This window comes from Raphanus sativus, chromosome 3, assembly GCF_000801105.2.
Source record: "Raphanus sativus cultivar WK10039 chromosome 3, ASM80110v3, whole genome shotgun sequence".
NCBI classification, from domain to species: domain Eukaryota; kingdom Viridiplantae; phylum Streptophyta; class Magnoliopsida; order Brassicales; family Brassicaceae; genus Raphanus; species Raphanus sativus.
The window spans coordinates 18,543,049-18,563,613 of NC_079513.1; the positions used below are offsets into that span (position 1 = coordinate 18,543,049).

Sequence of the window (20,565 nt, forward strand, 5' to 3'; positions counted from 1 at the left end):
TGTATATCACATTTCTCAATACCATAACAATTTAAGATCATAACTACGACATATGTAATAAACATACAAATAACTTTAGATATATGTATTTGTTGGTAATGTTAAATTGTTAGACAGCTAATATAATATATATGAATAAAAAATGAGTTACTTAGGATTAAAACCAGATTTGTTGGTGTGTTATATTGATAGGCAATTAATATAATAATAGATTTTGACCAGCCCTTTTATATTTTTTGTTTGAAAATTATTTTTGATATTTGTTTTTTTCTTTTTAATTATATTTGTATTTTTTGTAATCATATTCGTGTATAAATTTTAATCAAAATATATTTTATTAAGTAATAGCAATTTAAAAATTGATCCGGTATATGCACAGTTAAGGCTGAATTGCGGGTCGAACTCGCCCGTTGACCCGCTAATCCGCGGTTTTCAATTTTGTTTTGGTTAAAAAATATGACTGGTATAACCCGTAAATAAATAATTTGGTACACACAGATATATTTAAAGCTATATACTCAGTTTTTTTATTATCTACCCGCTTTTTAAAGTTATATATTTAGTTTTCAGAATCTAGGGTGGGTAGATTTTTAAGCCACCCTTTCAAATCAATTTTATTTATACTAAAAATATTAAATGTTGTGTGAATTAAATTAAAAACCATGATGAATTTGTTTAATCTGTAATATATAAGAGAATGAAAAAATTATGAAACAAAGGATAAAATATTATAAACAGTGAAAAATGTATAAGAGCATTAGAAAGCCAAAATCACATAGATTACATGCTAATATAATGATGCACGTAAATGAGAATTAAATTGCTGTCAGCGGGTGAGCTCAACCCGCAACCCAGTCTTAACCATGGTATACCGGATCAATTTTTCAATTATTATTATTTAATAAAAAATATTTTGATTAAAATTTATACACAAATATGATTAAAAAATAAAATTTAATCAAAAAGCAAAATCTAAATATCAAAAATTAGATTAATTTTTAATCATATTAATCAAAATATATTTTATTAAATAATAGCAATTTAAAAATTGATCCGGTATATGCTCGGTTAGAGCTGGATTGCCGGTCAAACCCGTCAACCCGCTGGTTTCATTTTTGTTTTAGTCAAAAAAATATGACTCGCATAACCAGCAAACAAATAATTTGTACCGGCATCCGCCCCTTTTAATTTTGCGGCTATCCATGAGTTATAATTTTTTTAAAAATTATTTAATTAAATTATTATAAAACATATATTTATAATAAAATATATTTTAAAAATTTTAAAGTTGTTTTCTTAATTACCATTTTTCAAAAAAGTTTTTATTTTATTTTTATTTTTATTTTTAAATACTTTTCGGGTCGGCGGATACCCGCACTCCAAAATCTACCAATCCACATCCACCCCGAATAAAATACTCATAACCCACATCCAAAAATCGATTTTTTCAAATAGTTGAACCAAATTTATGATCCGTCTTTAAAAGGACGGATATATATATATTTTTAAATATATTTTTATAAAATCCAGGCTGTAACCAATTATATCCCTGAATATTAATTTTTGTAGGATATATTTAATTTTTCTCTCACATCTCTAAACCTATATATATAACTGCAAAAATATACAAAATTTAAAACTGAGATTAGTATGATAAAGAATTTTATATAGATATGCCTTTAAAATAGGAGTTTAAGTTCCATGATAAGGACGGGTATATTTTTTTGTTTTAGTTTTATTTTTAAAATTTAATTTTGTGTTTATATTTTTCTTTGTAATCATATAAATGTTAAATTATTATTATTATTAATAAGAGATTTTGATAATTTGATTGAATTTATGATGTTGCATAACTATACACATGTGTCATAGTCATTTCACACATTTATTTTGTAATTTATTCGTAAACAGTTATTAATTATTAATTTTTAAAGTAACAAAGTATAGCTAACTTTTTTGATATTCCCATAGTAATTAAATAGATAAAATTATGTGTTTTCATTATAATAATGTTATTATTACGCATAATAATTTATCATGAAACTAAAAATAGGTTTTGTAAATTTTGACCCAGCGTAAATGAAAGACACACTTGAACTGTTAAAAATCAATTGTATTTATTAAAAAAAACCGTGACATATCAAGGCCCATGGCTCAAATTTTGATCAAGAGATCATGTTGTTTTTGTTTGTTACGTAAATACCGCGAATTTTGAATTACATATACAACCCAAAAAAAGAAAAAATATATTTTCTAAATATTTTTGTTGTGATATTCGTAGTACTTTAAAATAGGACTTAGTGGTTATTGAGGGTTGACTATATACTACGTTATGCAGTTATGTTTTTGGGTAGCAGTTATAATATAGGTTATACGTTCTGCAGTTATATAGATATCATTTTATTTTAACTTGGACAGAACTTCATATCAACTCGTCATACAGGAGAATTAATAGAATAGACTAGATTCTGACCCGCCCTTTCAAGGACGGGTATATTTTTTGTTTAAATTGTTTTGAGAAACTTAAACTTTGTATATATATTTTTCTTTTAATCATATTTTTGTTAAATATTAATTTAATTTAATTTTTGGTAACTATATTAAATATGTTAAATTGAATAACTATACACTTATACCTTATCCATTTCAGAAATTATTTTTAAATTTTATTCATGAAGGTCGCAACATATTATATTTTCTTAGTAGATACCTAATATAATTAGTCAAGAATACATGTACAAAAAAAACGATTCTTAATCGACCCGAAAATCAAAATCTCATACTCTATTAGACCTTGCTAACATATTCAAATGGTTTTTAAACTATTATATCTGGAAACCAATATCAAACCCAACCCGGACCGAAAACCGAACAATTTTTTAGAAAAATGTTTGAAAATTTTGATTTTTAACATATTCTGTTAAATAATATATATATATGTAAATGGGTTAATAATTTTTCACTAACTTTAAGTAAAATCACATTTAATAAATATTTTTAATCCAATAACCTACTTAAAAACCCGTGAGACTAAATGAGTTTATATGAATATATATCTTTTCTATCGAGAAATGCTTTGTTAATTGATAAACTTAATGTATGTATAAAATATTTAAAATTTGAATAAATTAATTTATAGCTGAATAAATTCTCTTGGGCTTAGATATAAGTTATGTTGTTGTAGTGTGATCAATATTTTTTTGAGAAAATATATCAAAGTTTATTGTAACTGAATATATATTATACTGTAATAGTCTGTGAAAATAATATATATTTTCTCTCGAAATATTAGGGGTGAAAATAAAAAGTGAAATTACTATAAGTTTTTTATTTTGTATTTCTTCACAAATATAAAGTGTCTATAATATAATAATTAATTTTTATACTTCTTAACTGATATTATGAGGAATAATTAGCATATCATTGTAGAAAGATATGTCAACATTGTAGCTGTATACATAATTATATAAAATAATGTGTTATACTAATCAAATAAAAGGTTAAGATTCTAAAAATAATTTTTATTTAAACACCCATTAACGAAAAATACAAAAATATATGCCAACAAAAATGTATTTTTAATGTCGAGCATTAATTTTAACCTTTATAAGGGTTTATATTTTATGGTACATGACCAATTGTATAAGGGAAAAAGAGAGGCAACAAATGATATCCACTTACATATATATATTCTTAGGTTTGTAAAGTGGAAAATTTAGTTTTTATTAATATTAAGAAGGAAAATGGTAGCATGCATAGTGGTTTTTATCAAAATAAAAATAAAAATACATGCATAGTTGTTTTGGTTTCAGCATCTGCACGTGTAGAAAAAAATTAAGCATCTAATAGATGAATTGCTTGCCGTCAATGATTGTAGTCTAATGTTATTTCTTTACTTAGTTATATATAGTTACTGTATACATAATTTTTTTTCTAAAAATAATGCATCCCAAAATTAAAGGGGAGAGGAAGTTGTAAGTACCAAGTCATCCTATTGATAATGGCAGTTTTTTTTTACGTCAGATTATGGCAGTTCATTAATTTAAAAGTGGGTTATAAATAATGGACCAAACATTATCAATTGGTCATACTTGTGTTTTAAAAAAATTAAGCATCTAATAGATAAAGTTTATTGTAACTGAATATATATTATACTGTAATAGTCTGTGAAAATAATATATATTTTCTCTCGAAATATTAGGGGTGAAAATAAAAAGTGAAATTACTATAAGTTTTTTATTTTGTATTTCTTCACAAATATAAAGTGTCTATAATATAATAATTAATTTTTATACTTCTTAACTGATATTATGAGGAATAATTAGCATATCATTGTAGAAAGATATGTCAACAATGTAGCTGTATACATAATTATATAAAATAATGTGTTATACTAATCAAATAAAAGGTTAAGATTCTAAAAATAATTTTTAATTTAAACACCATTAACGAAAAATACAAAAATATATGCCAACAAAAATGTATTTTTAATGTCGAGCATTAATTTTAACCTTTATAAGGGTTTATATTTTATGGTACATGACCAATTGTATAAGGGAAAAAGAGAGGCAACAAATGATATCCACTTACATATATATATTCTTAGGTTTGTAAAGTGGAAAATTTAGTTTTTTATTAATATTAAGAAGGAAAATGGTAGCATGCATAGTGGTTTTTATCAAAATAAAAATAAAAATACATGCATAGTTGTTTTGGTTTCAGCATCTGCACGTGTAGAAAAAAATTAAGCATCTAATAGATGAATTGCTTGCCGTCAATGATTGTAGTCTAATGTTATTTCTTTACTTAGTTATATATAGTTACTGTATACGTAATTTTTTTTCTAAAAATAATGCATCCCAAAATTAAAGGAGAGAGGAAGTTGTAAGTACCAAGTCATCCTATTGATAATGGCAGTTTTTTTTACGTCAGATTATGGCAGTTCATTAATTTAAAAGTGGGTTATAAATAATTGGACCAAACATTATCAATTGGTCATACTTGTGTTTTAATAGAATAGATACCGGATCAATTTTTAAATTATTATTATTTAATAAAAAATATTTTGATTAAAATTTATACACAAATATGATTAAAAAATAAAATTTAATCAAAAAAAAATATAAATATCAAAAATTAGATTAATTTTTAATCATATTAATCAAAATATATTTTATTAAATAATAGCAATTTAAAAATTGATCTGGTATATGCTCGGTTAGAGCTGGATTGCCGGTCAAACCCGTCAACCCGCTGGTTTCATTTTTGTTTTAGTCAAAAAAATATGACTCGCATAACCCGCAAACAAATAATTTGTACCGGCATCCGCCCCTTTTAATTTTGCGGCTATCCATGAGTTATAATTTTTTTAAAAACATTATTTAATTAAATTATTATAAAACATATATTTATAATAAAATATATTTAAAAAATTTAAAGTTGTTTTCTTAATTACCATTTTTCAAAAAAGTTTTTATTTTATTTTTATTTTTATTTTTAAATACTTTTCGGGTCGGCGGATACCCGCACTCCAAAATCTACCAATCCACATCCACCCCGAATAAAATACCATAACACACATCCAAAAATTGATTTTTTCAAATAGTTGAACCAAATTTATGATCCGTCTTTAAAAGGACGGATATATATATATATATATATTTTTTAAAAATATATTTTTATAAAATCCAGGCTGTAACCAATTATATCCCTGAATATTTATTTTTTGTAGGATATATTTAATTTTTCTCTCACATCTCTAAACCTATATATATAACTGCAAAAATATACAAAATTTAAAACTGAGATTAGTATGATAAGGAATTTTATATAGATATGCCTTTAAAATAGGAGTTTAAGTTCCATGATAAGGACGGGTATATTTTTTTGTTTTAGTTTTATTTTTAAAATTTAATTTTTGTGTTTATATTTTTCTTTGTAATCATATAAATGTTAAATTTTTATTATTATTATTAATAAGAGATTTTGATAATTTGATTGAATTATGATGTTGCATAACTATACACATGTGTCATAGTCATTTCACACATTTATTTTGTAATTTATTCGTAAACAGTTATTAATTATTAATTTTTAAAGTAACAAAGTATAGCTAACTTTTTTGATATTCCCATAGTAATTAAATAGATAAAATTATGTTTTTCATTATAATAATGTTATTATTACGCATAATAATTTATCATGAAACTAAAAATAGGTTTTGTAAATTTTGACCCAGCGTAAATGAAAGACACACTTGAACTGTTAAAAATCAATTGTATTTATTAAAAAAAACCGTGACATATCAAGGCCCATGGCTCAAATTTTGATCAAGAGATCATGTTGTTTTTGTTTGTTACGTAAATACTGCGAATTTTGAATTAGATATACAACCCAAAAAAAAGAAAAATATATTTTCTAAACATTTTTGTTGTGATATTCGTAGTACTTTAAAATAGGACTTAGTGGTTATTGAGGGTTGACTATATACTACGTTATGCAGTTATGTTTTTGGGTAGCAGTTATAATATAGGGTATACGTTCTGCAGTTATATAGATATCATTTTATTTTAACTTGGACACAACTTCATATCAACTGGTCATACAAGAGAATTAATAGAATAGACTAGATTCTGACCCGCCCTTTCAAGGGCGGGTATATTTTTTGTTTAAATTGTTTTGAGAAACTTAATTTTTGTATATATATTTTTCTTTTAATCATATTTTCGTTAAATATTAATTTAATTTAATTTTTGGTAACTATATTAAATATTTTAAATTGAATAACTATACACTTATACCTTATCCATTTCAGAAATTATTTTTAAATTTTATTCATGAAGGTCGCAACATATTATATTTTCTTAGTAGATACCTAATATAATTAGTCAAGAATACATGTACAAAAAAACGATTCTTAATCGACCCGAAAATCAAAATCTCATACTCTATTAGACCTTGCTAACATATTCAAATGGTTTTTAAACTATTATATCTGGAAACCAATATCAAACCAACCCGGACCGAAAACCGAACAATTTTTTAGAAAAATGTTTGAAAATTTTGATTTTTAACATATTCTGTTAAATAATATATATATATATATATATATATATATATATATATATATATATATGTAAATGGGTTAATAATTTTTCACTAACTTTAAGTAAAATCACATTTAATAAATATTTTAATCCAATAACCTACTTAAAACCCGTGAGACTAAATGAGTTTATATGAATATATATCTTTTCTATCGAGAAATGCTTTGTTAATTGATAAACTTAATGCATGTATAAAATATTTAAAATTTGAATAAATTAATTTATAGCTGAATAAATTCTCTTGGGCTGAGATATAAGTTATGTTGTTGTAGTGTGATCAATATTTTTTTGAGAAAATATATCAAATTTTATTGTAACTGAATATATATTATACTGTAGTAGTCTGTGAAAATAATATATATTTTCTCTCGAAATATTAGGGGTGAAAATAAAAAGTGAAATTACTATAAGTTTTTTATTTTGTATTTCTTCACAAATATGAAGTGTCTATAATATAATAATTAATTTTTATACTTCTTAACTGATATTATGAGGAATAATTAGCATATCATTGTAGAAAGATATGTCAACAATGTAGCTGTATACCTAATTATATAAAATAATGTGTTATACTAATCAAATAAAAGGTTAAGATTCTAAAAATAATTTTTATTTAAACACCCATTAACGAAAAATACAAAAATAAATGCCAACAAAAATGTATTTTTAATGTCGAGCATTAATTTTAACCTTTATAAGGGTTCATATTTTATGGTACATGACCAATTGTATAAGGGAAAAAGAGAGGCAAAAAATGATATCCACTTACATATATATATTCTTAGGTTTGTAAAGTGGAAAATTTAGTTTTTATTAATATTAAGAAGGAAAATGGTAGCATGCATAGTGGTTTTTATCAAAATAAAAATAAAAATACATGCATAGTTGTTTTGGTTTCAGCATCTGCACGTGTAGAAAAAAAATTAAGCATCTAATAGATGAATTGCTTGTCGTCAATGATCGTAGTCTAATGTTATTTCTTTACTTAGTTATATATAGTTACTGTATACGTAATTTTTTTTCTAAAAATAATGCATCCCAAAATTAAATGGGAGAGGAAGTTGTAAGTACCAAGTCACCCTATTGATAATGGCAGTTTTTTTTTTTACGTTAGATTATGGCAGTTCATTAATTTAAAAGTGGGTTATAAATAATTGGACCAAACATTATCAATTGGTCATACTTGTGTTTTAATAGAGTAGATACCGGATCAATTTTTAAATTATTATTATTTAATAAAAAATATTTTGATTAAAATTTATACACAAATATGATTAAAAAATAAAATTTAATCAAAAAGAAAAATCTAAATATCAAAAATTAGATTAATTTTTAATCATATTAATCAAAATATATTTTATTAAATAATAGCAATTTAAAAATTGATCCGGTATATGCTCGGTTAGAGCTGGATTGCCGGTCAAACCCGTCAACCCGCTGGTTTCATTTTTGTTTTGGTCAAAAAAATATGACTCGCATAACCCGCAAACAAATAATTTGTACCGGCATCCGCCCCTTTTAATTTTGCGGCTATCCATGAGTTATAATTTTTTTTTAAAAATTATTTAATTAAATTATTATAAAACATATATTTATAATAAAATATATTTAAAAAAATTTAAAGTTGTTTTCTTAATTACCATTTTTCAAAAAAGTTTTTATTTTATTTTTATTTTTATTTTTAAATACTTTTCGGGTCGGCGGATACCCGCACTCCAAAATCTACCAATCCACATCCACCCCGAATAAAATACTCATAACCCACATCCAAAAATCTATTTTTTCAAATAGTTGAACCAAATTTATGATCCGTCTTTAAAAGGACGGATATATATATTTTTTTTTTAAATATATTTTTATAAAATCCAGGATGTAACCAATTATATCCCTGAATATTTATTTTTTGTAGGATATATTTAATTTTTCTCTCACATCTCTAAACCTATATATATAACTGCAAAAATATACAATTTAAAACTGAGATTAGTATGATAAGGAATTTTATATAGATATGCCTTTAAAATAGGAGTTTAAGTTCCATGATAAGGACGGGTATATTTTTTTGTTTTAGTTTTATTTTTAAAATTTAATTTTTGTGTTTATATTTTTCTTTGTAATCATATAAATGTTAAATTTTTATTATTATTATTAATAAGAGATTTTGATAATTTGATTGAATTATGATGTTGCATAACTATACACATGTGTCATAGTCATTTCACACATTTATTTTGTAATTTATTCGTAAACAGTTATTAATTATTAATTTTTAAAGTAACAAAGTTTAGCTAACTTTTTTGATATTCCCATAGTAATTAAATAGATAAAATTATGTGTTTTCATTATAATAATGTTATTATTACGCAGAATAATTTATCATGAAACTAAAAATAGGTTTTGTAAATTTTGACCCAGCGTAAATGAAAAACACACTTGAACTGTTAAAAATCAATTGTATTTATTAAAAAAAACCGTGACATATCAAGGCCCATGGCTCAAATTTTGATCAAGAGATCATGTTGTTTTTGTTTTGTTACGTAAATACCGCGAATTTTGAATTACATATACAACCCAAAAAAAAGAAAAATATATTTTCTAAACATTTTTGTTGTGATATTCGTAGTACGTTAAAATAGGACTTATGGTTATTGAGGGTTGACTATATACTACGTTATGCAGTTATGTTTTGGGTAGCAGTTATAATATAGGGTATACGTTCTGCAGTTATATAGATATCATTTTATTTTAACTTGGACACAACTTCATATCAACTGGTCATACAGGAGAATTAATAGATTAGACTAGATTCTGACCCGCCCTTTCAAGGGCGGGTATATTTTTTGTTTAAATTGTTTTGAGAAACTTAATTTTTGTATATATATTTTTCTTTTAATCATATTTTTGTTAAATATTAATTTAATTTAATTTTTGGTAACTATATTAAATATGTTAAATTGAATAACTATACACTTATACCTTATCCATTTCAGAAATTATTTTTAAATTTTATTCATGAAGGTCGCAACATATTATATTTTCTTAGTAGATACCTAATATAATTAGTCAAGAATACATGTACAAAAAAACGATTCTTAATCGACCCGAAAATCAAAATCTCATACTCTATTAGACCTTGCTAACATATTCAAATGGTTTTTAAACTATTATATCTGGAAACCAATATCAAACCCAACCCGGACCGAAAACCGAACAATTTTTTAGAAAAATGTTTGAAAATTCTGATTTTTAACATATTCTGTTAAATAATATTATATATATATATATATATGTAAATGGGTTAATAATTTTTCACTAACTTTAAGTAAAATCACATTTAATAAATATTTTTAATCCAATAACCTACTTAAAACCCGTGAGACTAAATGAGTTTATATGAATATATATCTTTTCTATCGAGAAATGCTTTGTTAGTTGATAAACTTAATGTATGTATAAAATATTTAAAATTTGAATAAATTAATTTATAGCTGAATAAATTCTCTTGGGCTGAGATATAAGTTATGTTGTTGTAGTGTGATCAATATTTTTTTGAGAAAATATATCAAAGTTTATTGTAACTGAATATATATTATACTGTAGTAGTCTGTGAAAATAATATATATTTTCTCTCGAAATATTAGGGGTGAAAATAAAAAGTAAAATTACTATAAGTTTTTTATTTTGTATTTCTTCACAAATATAAAGTGTCTATAATATAATAATTAATTTTTATACTTCTTAACTGATATTATGAGGAATAATTAGCATATCATTGTAGAAAGATATGTCAACAATGTAGCTGTATACATAATTATATAAAATAATGTGTTATACTAATCAAATAAAAGGTTAAGATTCTAAAAATAATTTTTATTTAAACACCCATTAACGAAAAATACAAAAATATATGCCAACAAAAATGTATTTTTAATGTGGAGCATTAATTTTAACCTTTATAAGGGTTTATATTTTATGGTACATGACCAATTGTATAAGGGAAAAAGAGAGGCAAAAAAATGATATCCACTTACATATATATATTCTTAGGTTTGTAAAGTGGAAAATTTAGTTTTTATTAATATTAAGAAGGAAAATGGTAGCATGCATAGTGGTTTTTATCAAAATAAAAATAAAAATACATGCATAGTTGTTTTGGTTTCAGCATCTGCACGTGTAAAAAAAAAATTAAGCATCTAATAGATGAATTGCTTGCCGTCAATGATTGTAGTCTAATGTTATTTCTTTACTTAGTTATATATAGTTACTGTATACGTAATTTTTTTTCTAAAAATAATGTATCCCAAAATTAAAGGGGAGAGGAAGTTGTAAGTACCAAGTCACCCTATTGATAATGGCAGTTTTTTTTACGTCAGATTATGGCAATTCATTAATTTAAAAGTGGGTTATAAATAATTGGACCAAACATTATCAATTGGTCATATTTGTGTTTTAATAGAATAGATTTACACGGTTAACAAATAAACTTATATTTGCTTGTTTTCGATGTTTCTAGTACTCATCTCTGATTTTAGATTGTCTACTTTAGCACAAGCTTCATGTTTTCTGCCATTAAAGGGTTGTATCTTAGCTTGTGATTTTTGAAATCTTTGTTCAGCACGTCGATATGCGCATCTCACTCACATGGCCAAGTCTGTTTTTACTACTGCATAGATCTCATCTTCAAACTAAACCTCTTAATACTTCCTCTAAAATTCTCTGTATCATAGTGCTCAATCTCTTTAATCTTCATCAATTTGATATACATCATTTGTTTATTAGCAAACTCGTGTGTCCATGATGAGATCAGGTGATTATTAAGAGATGAAAAAAAAAACTTGTATTCCCAAAATCAAGTTTGGGAATAGCATCATAAGAAAAACTACCGAAAGAGATTAAATACAAACTTAAGTGTTGGAGCTATCTAATTATTTTCTTGAGAACACCATAGGGATAGAGAAAGAAAAACTAACTGAAGATTCAATATTCACATTCGTACAAGAAACAACATTAGGAAAATGAACCCTTTAAGATAAAGAAGAAGAAACAGAAAAAAAAAATAATAGGACAAGATGACAAGTAGTTCTCTATTTTTAATTTTCCAGAAATGAATTTTCAGGTTGTTCTTTGTGGAAATTGGAAACTAAGCTAAGAGAAAATAGATGCAAGAAAAAGAAAAAATGAATATTTGAATTTTGAAAAGATTTAGATATTAGAGATATAACCTTCCGTCTAACAATGCACAAATATGATTCACTAAATAAAATCTTATAAGATCTCAATTAAGATTTTGCCTACATATTCTATTGAAATTCATAGGTGTGACTACAGAGATAGCAGAGAAAATATGAACTATACACCGTTGGTAAATAGTGTAAATTGGTATATAGCTAAATAAAATGTTTTGGTAGGAGTACTAATTTCTCTAAAAACTATGGTAACTAGATTCTACCAAAATCATTTGGATTTTGAATAACACCTGTTTTGATTCATTTTCAGTTCCACTTATCTAATCATCAATCCAATAACAGTTGATCTTGATGTATTTTAATCAAATCTTAATCCAATAACACTGGGACTTTAGATTTAAATTACATTCAGTTCCATTAAACTTCCCAATCCAATAACCCCTAGTCACTTCTTTTGTTGGGAGAAGTGAAACAGGACTCTTTCTTTACCCACTTGGGAACCTGATTTTGTAAACTTCTTTAGAAACGTATTCCGCTTTGACAACCTTGTTCTCGTAGAGCCGTCCGTGTAACGAATGAGCTGCAGCGCGTGTGGCTTCTGGTCTTCCGTACTCTATGAAGATACAGCCTGGCTCAAACACATCCTTGGGGTCTTGTTCTTCCTCCATCTTGTCGCCACTATCCCATCTTGTCTTGACAGCACGTGCTGATCCTACTTCTTGCGGATTCTCTGGTTCATCCTGTGCAAGGGCTGATCCTACTTCTTCTTGCGGAATCTCTGGCTCATCTTGAGTACGGGCTGATCCTACTTCTTCTTGTGGAATATCTGCGTCGTCTTGAGCACGAGTTGATCCTACTTGCGGAGTCACTGCCTCACTTACCCCGAAAAGCTTTTCACAATTTCCTTGTTCAGTGGAGTCATGATCTTCATTTGCTTGAGTGATCGTCTCAAGCGCAGTAACAGATAACGGTTCACATAACTTGTTGTCACCCGTCGAACTGTCTGATCTGACAACGTCTCCATTATCTACATTGTCTGCTGTGTCATCCACTTTCTTGGATACCTCCTCTTTCTCCTGTATTACTGACACATTCACTTCTTTAGATTCTTGGTTCATCGATGCATCTGTGTAGGAACCACTAATATCTTTGCGCTCATGTTCCACAATGTTTATCGACTTAATAACACCAAACCTGCATCACAACAAGACGCAGAAATCTAGTTTCTTAAATTGACTAGCTTTTAGAGCTAATGAACTCATGGGAAGAGAAATCTCAGAGCTAACCTGGCACATTCTAGCCGTACATCCTCCAGAATTTCTTTCAGTTCTGGCTCGGAAAGCGAAGGTAGATCTTCCGGGTCAACCTGTCAAACAAGAAAGAATAAAACTTTAGTAATATCCTCACAAAGCTTATGTAGGTGGTATTCACAAGAAAAAAGGTAAATCATATTCTCACCAAGTTTTTAAGCTTTAGGATATGCTTAGGCTTTCCAAGAAGTGGTTTTGCATGCTCAGGTATCCCATAGGATGGTGGATTCTCAGTTGCCTGAAACACACATTATGTACCACATCACTCTCAGTAACGAACGCAGTTTCTGTTATATGTCAACCATACAATACATGAACTAACAAAAGGTAAAGTTGGGTCATTGAATTACCGCTACAGATGATGCATCAGGAAGTGCACAAACGGCAGTTATTACACTTCCACCTAACTTCATACCATTAAGGCCGGCACAAGCTTTGGGGGTAACAGATCCATCAGTGTACTGAGGTACATATGTAAAAATAGTTAAAACAAATGCAGAAATTTGGGAATACAGTCACATCCACTGTTCCAGTTTCAAGGAAAAAAACATGATCTAATGCTAACAAAAAAAATGACCACATAAATACGAAACAATCACAATAATTACATCAAGCTAACCGATTATTATGGGACATTTGAGTTGAGCTTCAAGGCACATATAGATTACAGAGTGATTTTAAATATTGGCCACAGAGAAAGCGAGATAAGAGCATCTTCTAACCTCTAGGAAAGCGCATCGCTGATTGAGATCATTGTTGATCACGAACCGGTATGCTTTTAAAGGTCCAAAGACGCTGACAATCTCCTTAAGCTGAAAAGCAGGAAAGAAGGATCAGAAAAATCCTTAAGGGTGAACTGAGACTAATAGGAATGTGTCAAACGTATCCAAAAGGGTTACAGCTAATCATACCATTTCAGATGAAATTGCTTTTGGAAACCCACCAATAAAGATCTGCACAAGTATATTCGAATCAACAGCAAGCTTGACAGGAAAAAATAAATCAATAGCACGCAACTAGCAAATCCAAAAACAGATTAACACTTTCAACATTATGAACCATAAATATGCCGCAGATGAAGAGAAACTTCCAATTCTGTTCTTTGTGTGTTTTCCGGTTTGGTGTCTGACATATAGCCAATATGAACAAGTTTTTAACCGTAACACCTACCAATACCAGCCAAAGTTAACAAGAAAGATGATATATCCTAAAATCTTCATTCTAAACTACTACAAACGAATTAAACGGGAAAGGGATAAGACTTTTTAGCACGAAAAACTATGTGTACAATGTTTTGAGTGGAAATGACAGTCAAATTTACATTCCAATGTTTTGGTCTCTAGAACAAGATTTTTCGTGGTATGGAAACTATGCGCACAAACTTAATTTGATCTGAACTATATACCATTTGTTAACTGAACTATACAGTTATCTAATAAAAGAAATATGGCTTGTGATATTTAAAGTATATTCTACACTCGTTGTCAATATAAAACGTTTGACCCACTGTCAAAAGAAGTCAATTTAGGGGATCAGTTTCTACCTTGTTCGATGAGTCATCCACATTGTCATTTAGCGCACTTGTGGCTGGCTCCTTTTTCTCCAATTCACCGCTCTGCATGAAAATAGCAACCGTCTGAAAACCTGCTTCATGGATTGTAACCATAACATAGCTCAGAAATCATAGCAAAACCACAGTACTGGTTTACAAGGCCAAGTAGAAGGACACAGTCTACAGCCTTGATAATCAGTCAGTTTTCAAAGAATTTCCTACAGCTACTCAACCGAAAATCACAGAAAGAGCTGATTAAACATGAAGAACAAAGACAAAAAATCCTCCGTTGCTAGGCTCAAGAAAAGGGTTGTTCCACCTTGCTAGGACTCCAAATCTCATTAATAATAGCTTTCTGCAATGGTAATTCTGCGTATCTTTTACCATTTACAAGAAAGTTGAACATAAGCATAAATATAAATGTAATTCTTAGAGCTATATCACGAAAGCATCGAGACAACAATCAATACAAAGTATCTGATCCTGCTAGGAATAACCATATGGTATCATATGACACTTCAAATAAATAATAAGAAGGAACAAAGAACACAAGAACGGTAAACGAAGATTCACAAAGGAATCATAAGGATGATTTTTATAAATTCCCCAAAGCCCAAAAGAGAGAAGAAAAAAGCAACGGAACTTGAAACACAATAAACTCGTCACTACACCTGGGAATCTTCTTATTTAGCAGACAGCTTCATCAGCCTCCTGAAATGTGAAATATGACATACCCAACATAAACACCCTATTTAAGAGATTCCAACACACCAGTCAGAATACGATTTCACATGTGGCTTGAAAACATATTATTTCAAGAGTATGAATCCAAAAACTACAGTATCTCTCAGTGTCGCCTATTCCCTTCATCCATGAAAGCGTTTACATTAACGACGTCCAAATTTCTATTCTCAAAATCAAAGGGCATCCTTGGGAAAACATCGCTAGGATTTAACCATAATGAACTAATCTAAACCATATGTTTCCCACCATATATGCCTACAGTTGTAAGAACAACAGGTGTGATTTATCAACTGTCTTGCATTCAATGAACTCTCAAGTAGCAATACAAAGTTTATAAACTAGTGTCATGATGCTTCCATCTATACTGCCTTCAAAGACAAGGCCATGAGTATATCTTGGTTCCAGTAAAGGAGAATTAAGCAGAGACACAAGTATACAAATCTGAGATTGAATCATATATGAATCGATGATGATAAAGAAGTCTACTAATTTCTCTGATTATAGATTAGAAGGCCAGACATAGTCAATCAAGATGCTTGAACAGAAAAAATAAACATAAGTATCACTACACGAGAATGTGGACTGACAACACATGGTTATGTGCTCTAAGATATTGGGTCCAGATTTTTTTAGTAATTTGATAAGTCTGATATATACTTCTAGTTTGAATCTCAATCTGGACCAAACGAGGACTGGTGCTCACTACTCGTGAATAATGCATCACAAACTTGCACCAGACAGTCATATATATGACAATAATTGAATGTCAAATTGCATTCAGGCTTGAATCACTAAAAAGAAGTCACACAGGTCTCAGTAAGCATGTTGTAAACTCAATTGTATTGAAAGTGGAAAAATAATCGTTGAACCATACTGATGGCACCAACGACATATCAAAAACTAACCAGATGACTATTAAAGGTTACACATGTGCAGGCAGCAGATAGCAAGAGTTCGAGAGAAAGAGAATGTAGAGAAGTAGAGATTGCAATTCTTACTGTTGTCTCGACATAGTCTTTAGGGCGTCGAATTTTGAGGTTTGAACCCGCAAAGGAGCAGCCATCCAAGGAGAGTGCAGCAGAAGCATCCTGTGGTGTAAGGAACTCAACTAGCGCCTGCTTTTTTTCCTTGTTTATCTGCAATTAAAGGACAAAACACCATCACCTTTATTCCACAAACATAAGAAGAGTAATGTGAATAATGAATTCATACACCAGAAACTTACAATACAACTTATACATGGTTCGCTTCCTTTTATGTGATTGGAGCCTGAAGATAGCATATAGCCATTGAGGCATTCAATTAGAGACTTCTCAGAGGCCGAATCTGGCACATTTTCTGCGTAAAGTCTCCTCATACGCCTGGTGGATTCGGTCAGTTGAACAGAATCAACTGAACTGGTCTGCTTTGCTGGTGGTGTCCTAAAAGATGCCTCTATATGTGGGTTCAAAAGCATCAAGGAAGCCTCGCTAATGGTAGGATATGCTGTCTGAGTGGCTGGTTGGAGACCAGAAAACCCTGAGTTCGAGAACATGCCAGCAGTTACAGTAGGTGGAAGATCCCATTTAGCAACTTTTTTCTCTGAAGGAAGATTAGATGGAGAAGCAGCCTTGGCAGAGGCGTCCTCCCTTCTTTTCCGCGGTGAGTATCCACCAAGTTCACTTTTGGAAGAACTATACCGTCTAGACTTGTTATTTACGGTGCTTGTCACCTTTTTATCATTATCGTTAAAATGATGCTTTCCTGACCTATCCTTAGCAGTATTTTCAGAGCGATCCTCACGGCTTCTTTTATGACGCGATGTAGCCTTTTCAGCCTTTGGTAAGGGAGATGACCTTTTCTCCCTATCCTGCCCATGATCTCGACTTCTTGATCTCCTTCTCTGTCTCATGTCACGTTGATCCGATTTGGGTTGTTCCCTTTTTTCCGATCTCTCTGAAGCTTCAACACTGTGCAGGTTTGCTGGATCATGCCTATCCTGCCCATGATCTCGACTTCTTGATCTCCTTCTCTCTCTCATGTCACGTTGATCCGATTTGGGCTGTTCCCTTTTTTCCGATCTCTCTGAAGCTTCAACACTGTGCAGTTTTGCTGGATCATGCCTCCTTGACACATTTCTCTCCCTATTCTTCGTATGATCTCCATTTTGATTCTCTCTCTTGTTTCCACAGTCAGGTTTCATACTATTTTCATTTCGTGGTATGTCTGCCACCACTAGACTTCTAAGACGCTTCCTACTACCAGCTAATATTTCGAGAGCATTTCTTCCTTGTTCTCCGCCTGTTTCCTGTGGATGAATCTGCTTTTCAGTTGTCTTTTCAGCAGGCCTTTCTCTGTTTGCCTTCATTTTGGTATCCACACTACGCCCATCTCTATCTGTCCTTGTTTTCGTTTCATTTGTAGGCAATTCTCCTTCAACCCTTATTTTTTTGTTTGCAGCGAGGTCTCCCTTCTTTATCTTTTTATCTGGTATTTCCTCCCTAAAACTAGAATTACTTTCTTCTTTCTTTATTCGTGTATCCTTAATATCTTCCACTATTTTTTCTTTAGCTGTAGAACCCTTTCCTTCTGCCTTCCGTTTTCTATTGCCAGCAGGCTCCTCGTCTTTTGTTGGTTTATCTAGTTTTTCTTCTCTAAAACTAGAAATGGCTTCCACCTTCTTTCTTGACCTGTCTTTATCATGTTCTTCACGCCTCAGTTTATCAGATCTATGATACCCTCTTTTAGACTCATGATAGTCAGAAACCTTCTCACCAAGATCGTTACTCAGTAGCTGAGCTGCTCCTACAGGATCCTCTTTCATCGATTTTTCTTCTTTAGAACTAGAAATGGTATCTTCTTTCTTTTTTGAACTGTCCTTAACGCGTTCTTCAGGTCTTAATTTCTTAGATCTGTCATGCTCTCTTCCGGACGCACGGTAGTCAGAACCTTATCAACAGGGTCCTTTTTCATTGGTTTATCTAGTCTTTCTTCCCTAGAACTAGAAGTAGTGTCTTCTTTCTTTCTTGAGCTGTCCTTAACACTTTCACGACTCACTTTCTTGGATCTTTCAAGCTCTCTTTCAGACGCATGATACTCCGAGACCTTCTCAACAAGATCATTACCCAGTAACTCAGCTGCTCGAACACGGTCCTCTTTCCTCGGTTTATCTAGTCCTTCATCCCTGGAACTAGAAGTGGTATCTTCTTTCTCTCTTGAGCTGTCCTTGACACGCTCTTCATGCCTTACTTTCTTGGACCTATCATTCCCTTTTTCAGAAGCACGATCGTCAGAAACCTTCTCAACAAGATCGTTGCCCAGTAGCTTAGCTGCTTCAACAGTGCCCTCTTTATCTAGTTTTCCATCTCTAGAACTAGAAATGGTCTCTTCTTTATTTCTTGAACTATCCTTAACAAGCTCTACATGCCTCAGTTCCTCGGACCTATCATTCCCTTTTTCAGACTCATGACAGTCGGAAACCTTCTCAACAAGATTGTTACCGACTAACTGAACTGCTCCCACCTGTTCTTCTTTCCTTGATTTATCTTGTGTTTCCTCCCTGGAATTAGAAATGTCATCTTCTTTCTTTCTTGAACTGTTCATAACTCCTTCTTCACAACTCACTTCCTTAGATTTATCATACCCTTCTCCAGACTCATGATCGTCAGAAACCTTCTCACCAAGATTGTTACCCAGTAACTGTGCTGCTCCTACATTTTCCAAGGACGCTTTCCTCTTCCTCCTTAGCATAATCTCCTCAAAGCTTGTAGGCCTTGTTCGAGCAGCAGATCCTTCGTAGACAAGCTTTTCATCTCCATAAGGCTTTTCCTTTTGATCACTAACTTCGTTCATCCTGATTTCTCAAGGAAAAAAAAAAGGGGTAAATTACTTTATTCGTTTTAGATATAACAAACAACAATCATAACCACCATCAAAGATAATCAATTAGGAGTGCTCCCTCATCTCTAGCAACATATCATAACCGGAACTTCAAAATCAATAAAGAAGAGTAACAGCAACTGATCAATGTGCCACCACAATACTGCTCAAAACACTGTTCTATTAGTTTATAGATCTCTAAAAACTGGCATCATATGTGCTAACTAGTTGAAAGCGAGCATACAAATTACAACTACGATCCAATTGAATCTAATCCGCATTAAGCAAATCCCCTACCCATTTTCGCATTGAAATCACTAGCAAGTTCTCAGCAATGATACAAACCCTAGATATGTCAAAATGACCAAATAATTGTGATTCTTTTCGCGATTCGGGACTATATACACCACAGATAGAAAGCACAAACAACCTTGGATGAGAGACGACGGTAAAGGAACCCGAATCAAAAGCGGAGGAGAAGTGTCGCACCTCTCCAGCAAATGCAATTAGCCTCGCCGACGGCGACGTTAAGCGCCTCCGTTTGAGAGTTTCGTCAACTTTTTTTTCGCGAGCGATGGATTAGAAAAAAAAGAACTCGCCCCCAGCAGATTTTTTGTCTGCTGGATATTTAAAAAAAAATCTACTTCGCTACTTGCTCTTATTTATTGAGAAATCACCAGATCTCCCTTTTATTTTTATTTAGTTTTAATTTAACCCAAAATATATAACACAATGACCAAAAAAAAGGTAATGTCTCCTTCTGTCTTCTAAATTTGATTAATGAAAAATATAATCACACCATTTGCCAC

The 20,565-nt window shown here is 30.1% G+C and overlaps 1 protein-coding gene across 1 annotated transcript; it reads right to left on the bottom strand.

The window, feature by feature from the left end:
* Positions 1-12,646: 12,646 nt before the first annotated feature.
* Positions 12,647-20,368, bottom strand: LOC108831438 (uncharacterized). The gene is given in 11 exon segments (XM_057004796.1): positions 12,647-13,486; positions 13,579-13,658; positions 13,751-13,840; positions 13,953-14,063; positions 14,325-14,414; positions 14,514-14,555; positions 15,146-15,217; positions 16,897-17,034; positions 17,124-18,826; positions 18,829-19,730; positions 20,187-20,368. Coding segments are annotated over 10 exon segments (3,936 nt in total). The 5' UTR covers position 19,730; positions 20,187-20,368; the 3' UTR covers positions 12,647-12,777.
* Between the last annotated feature and the right edge of the window lie 197 nt (positions 20,369-20,565).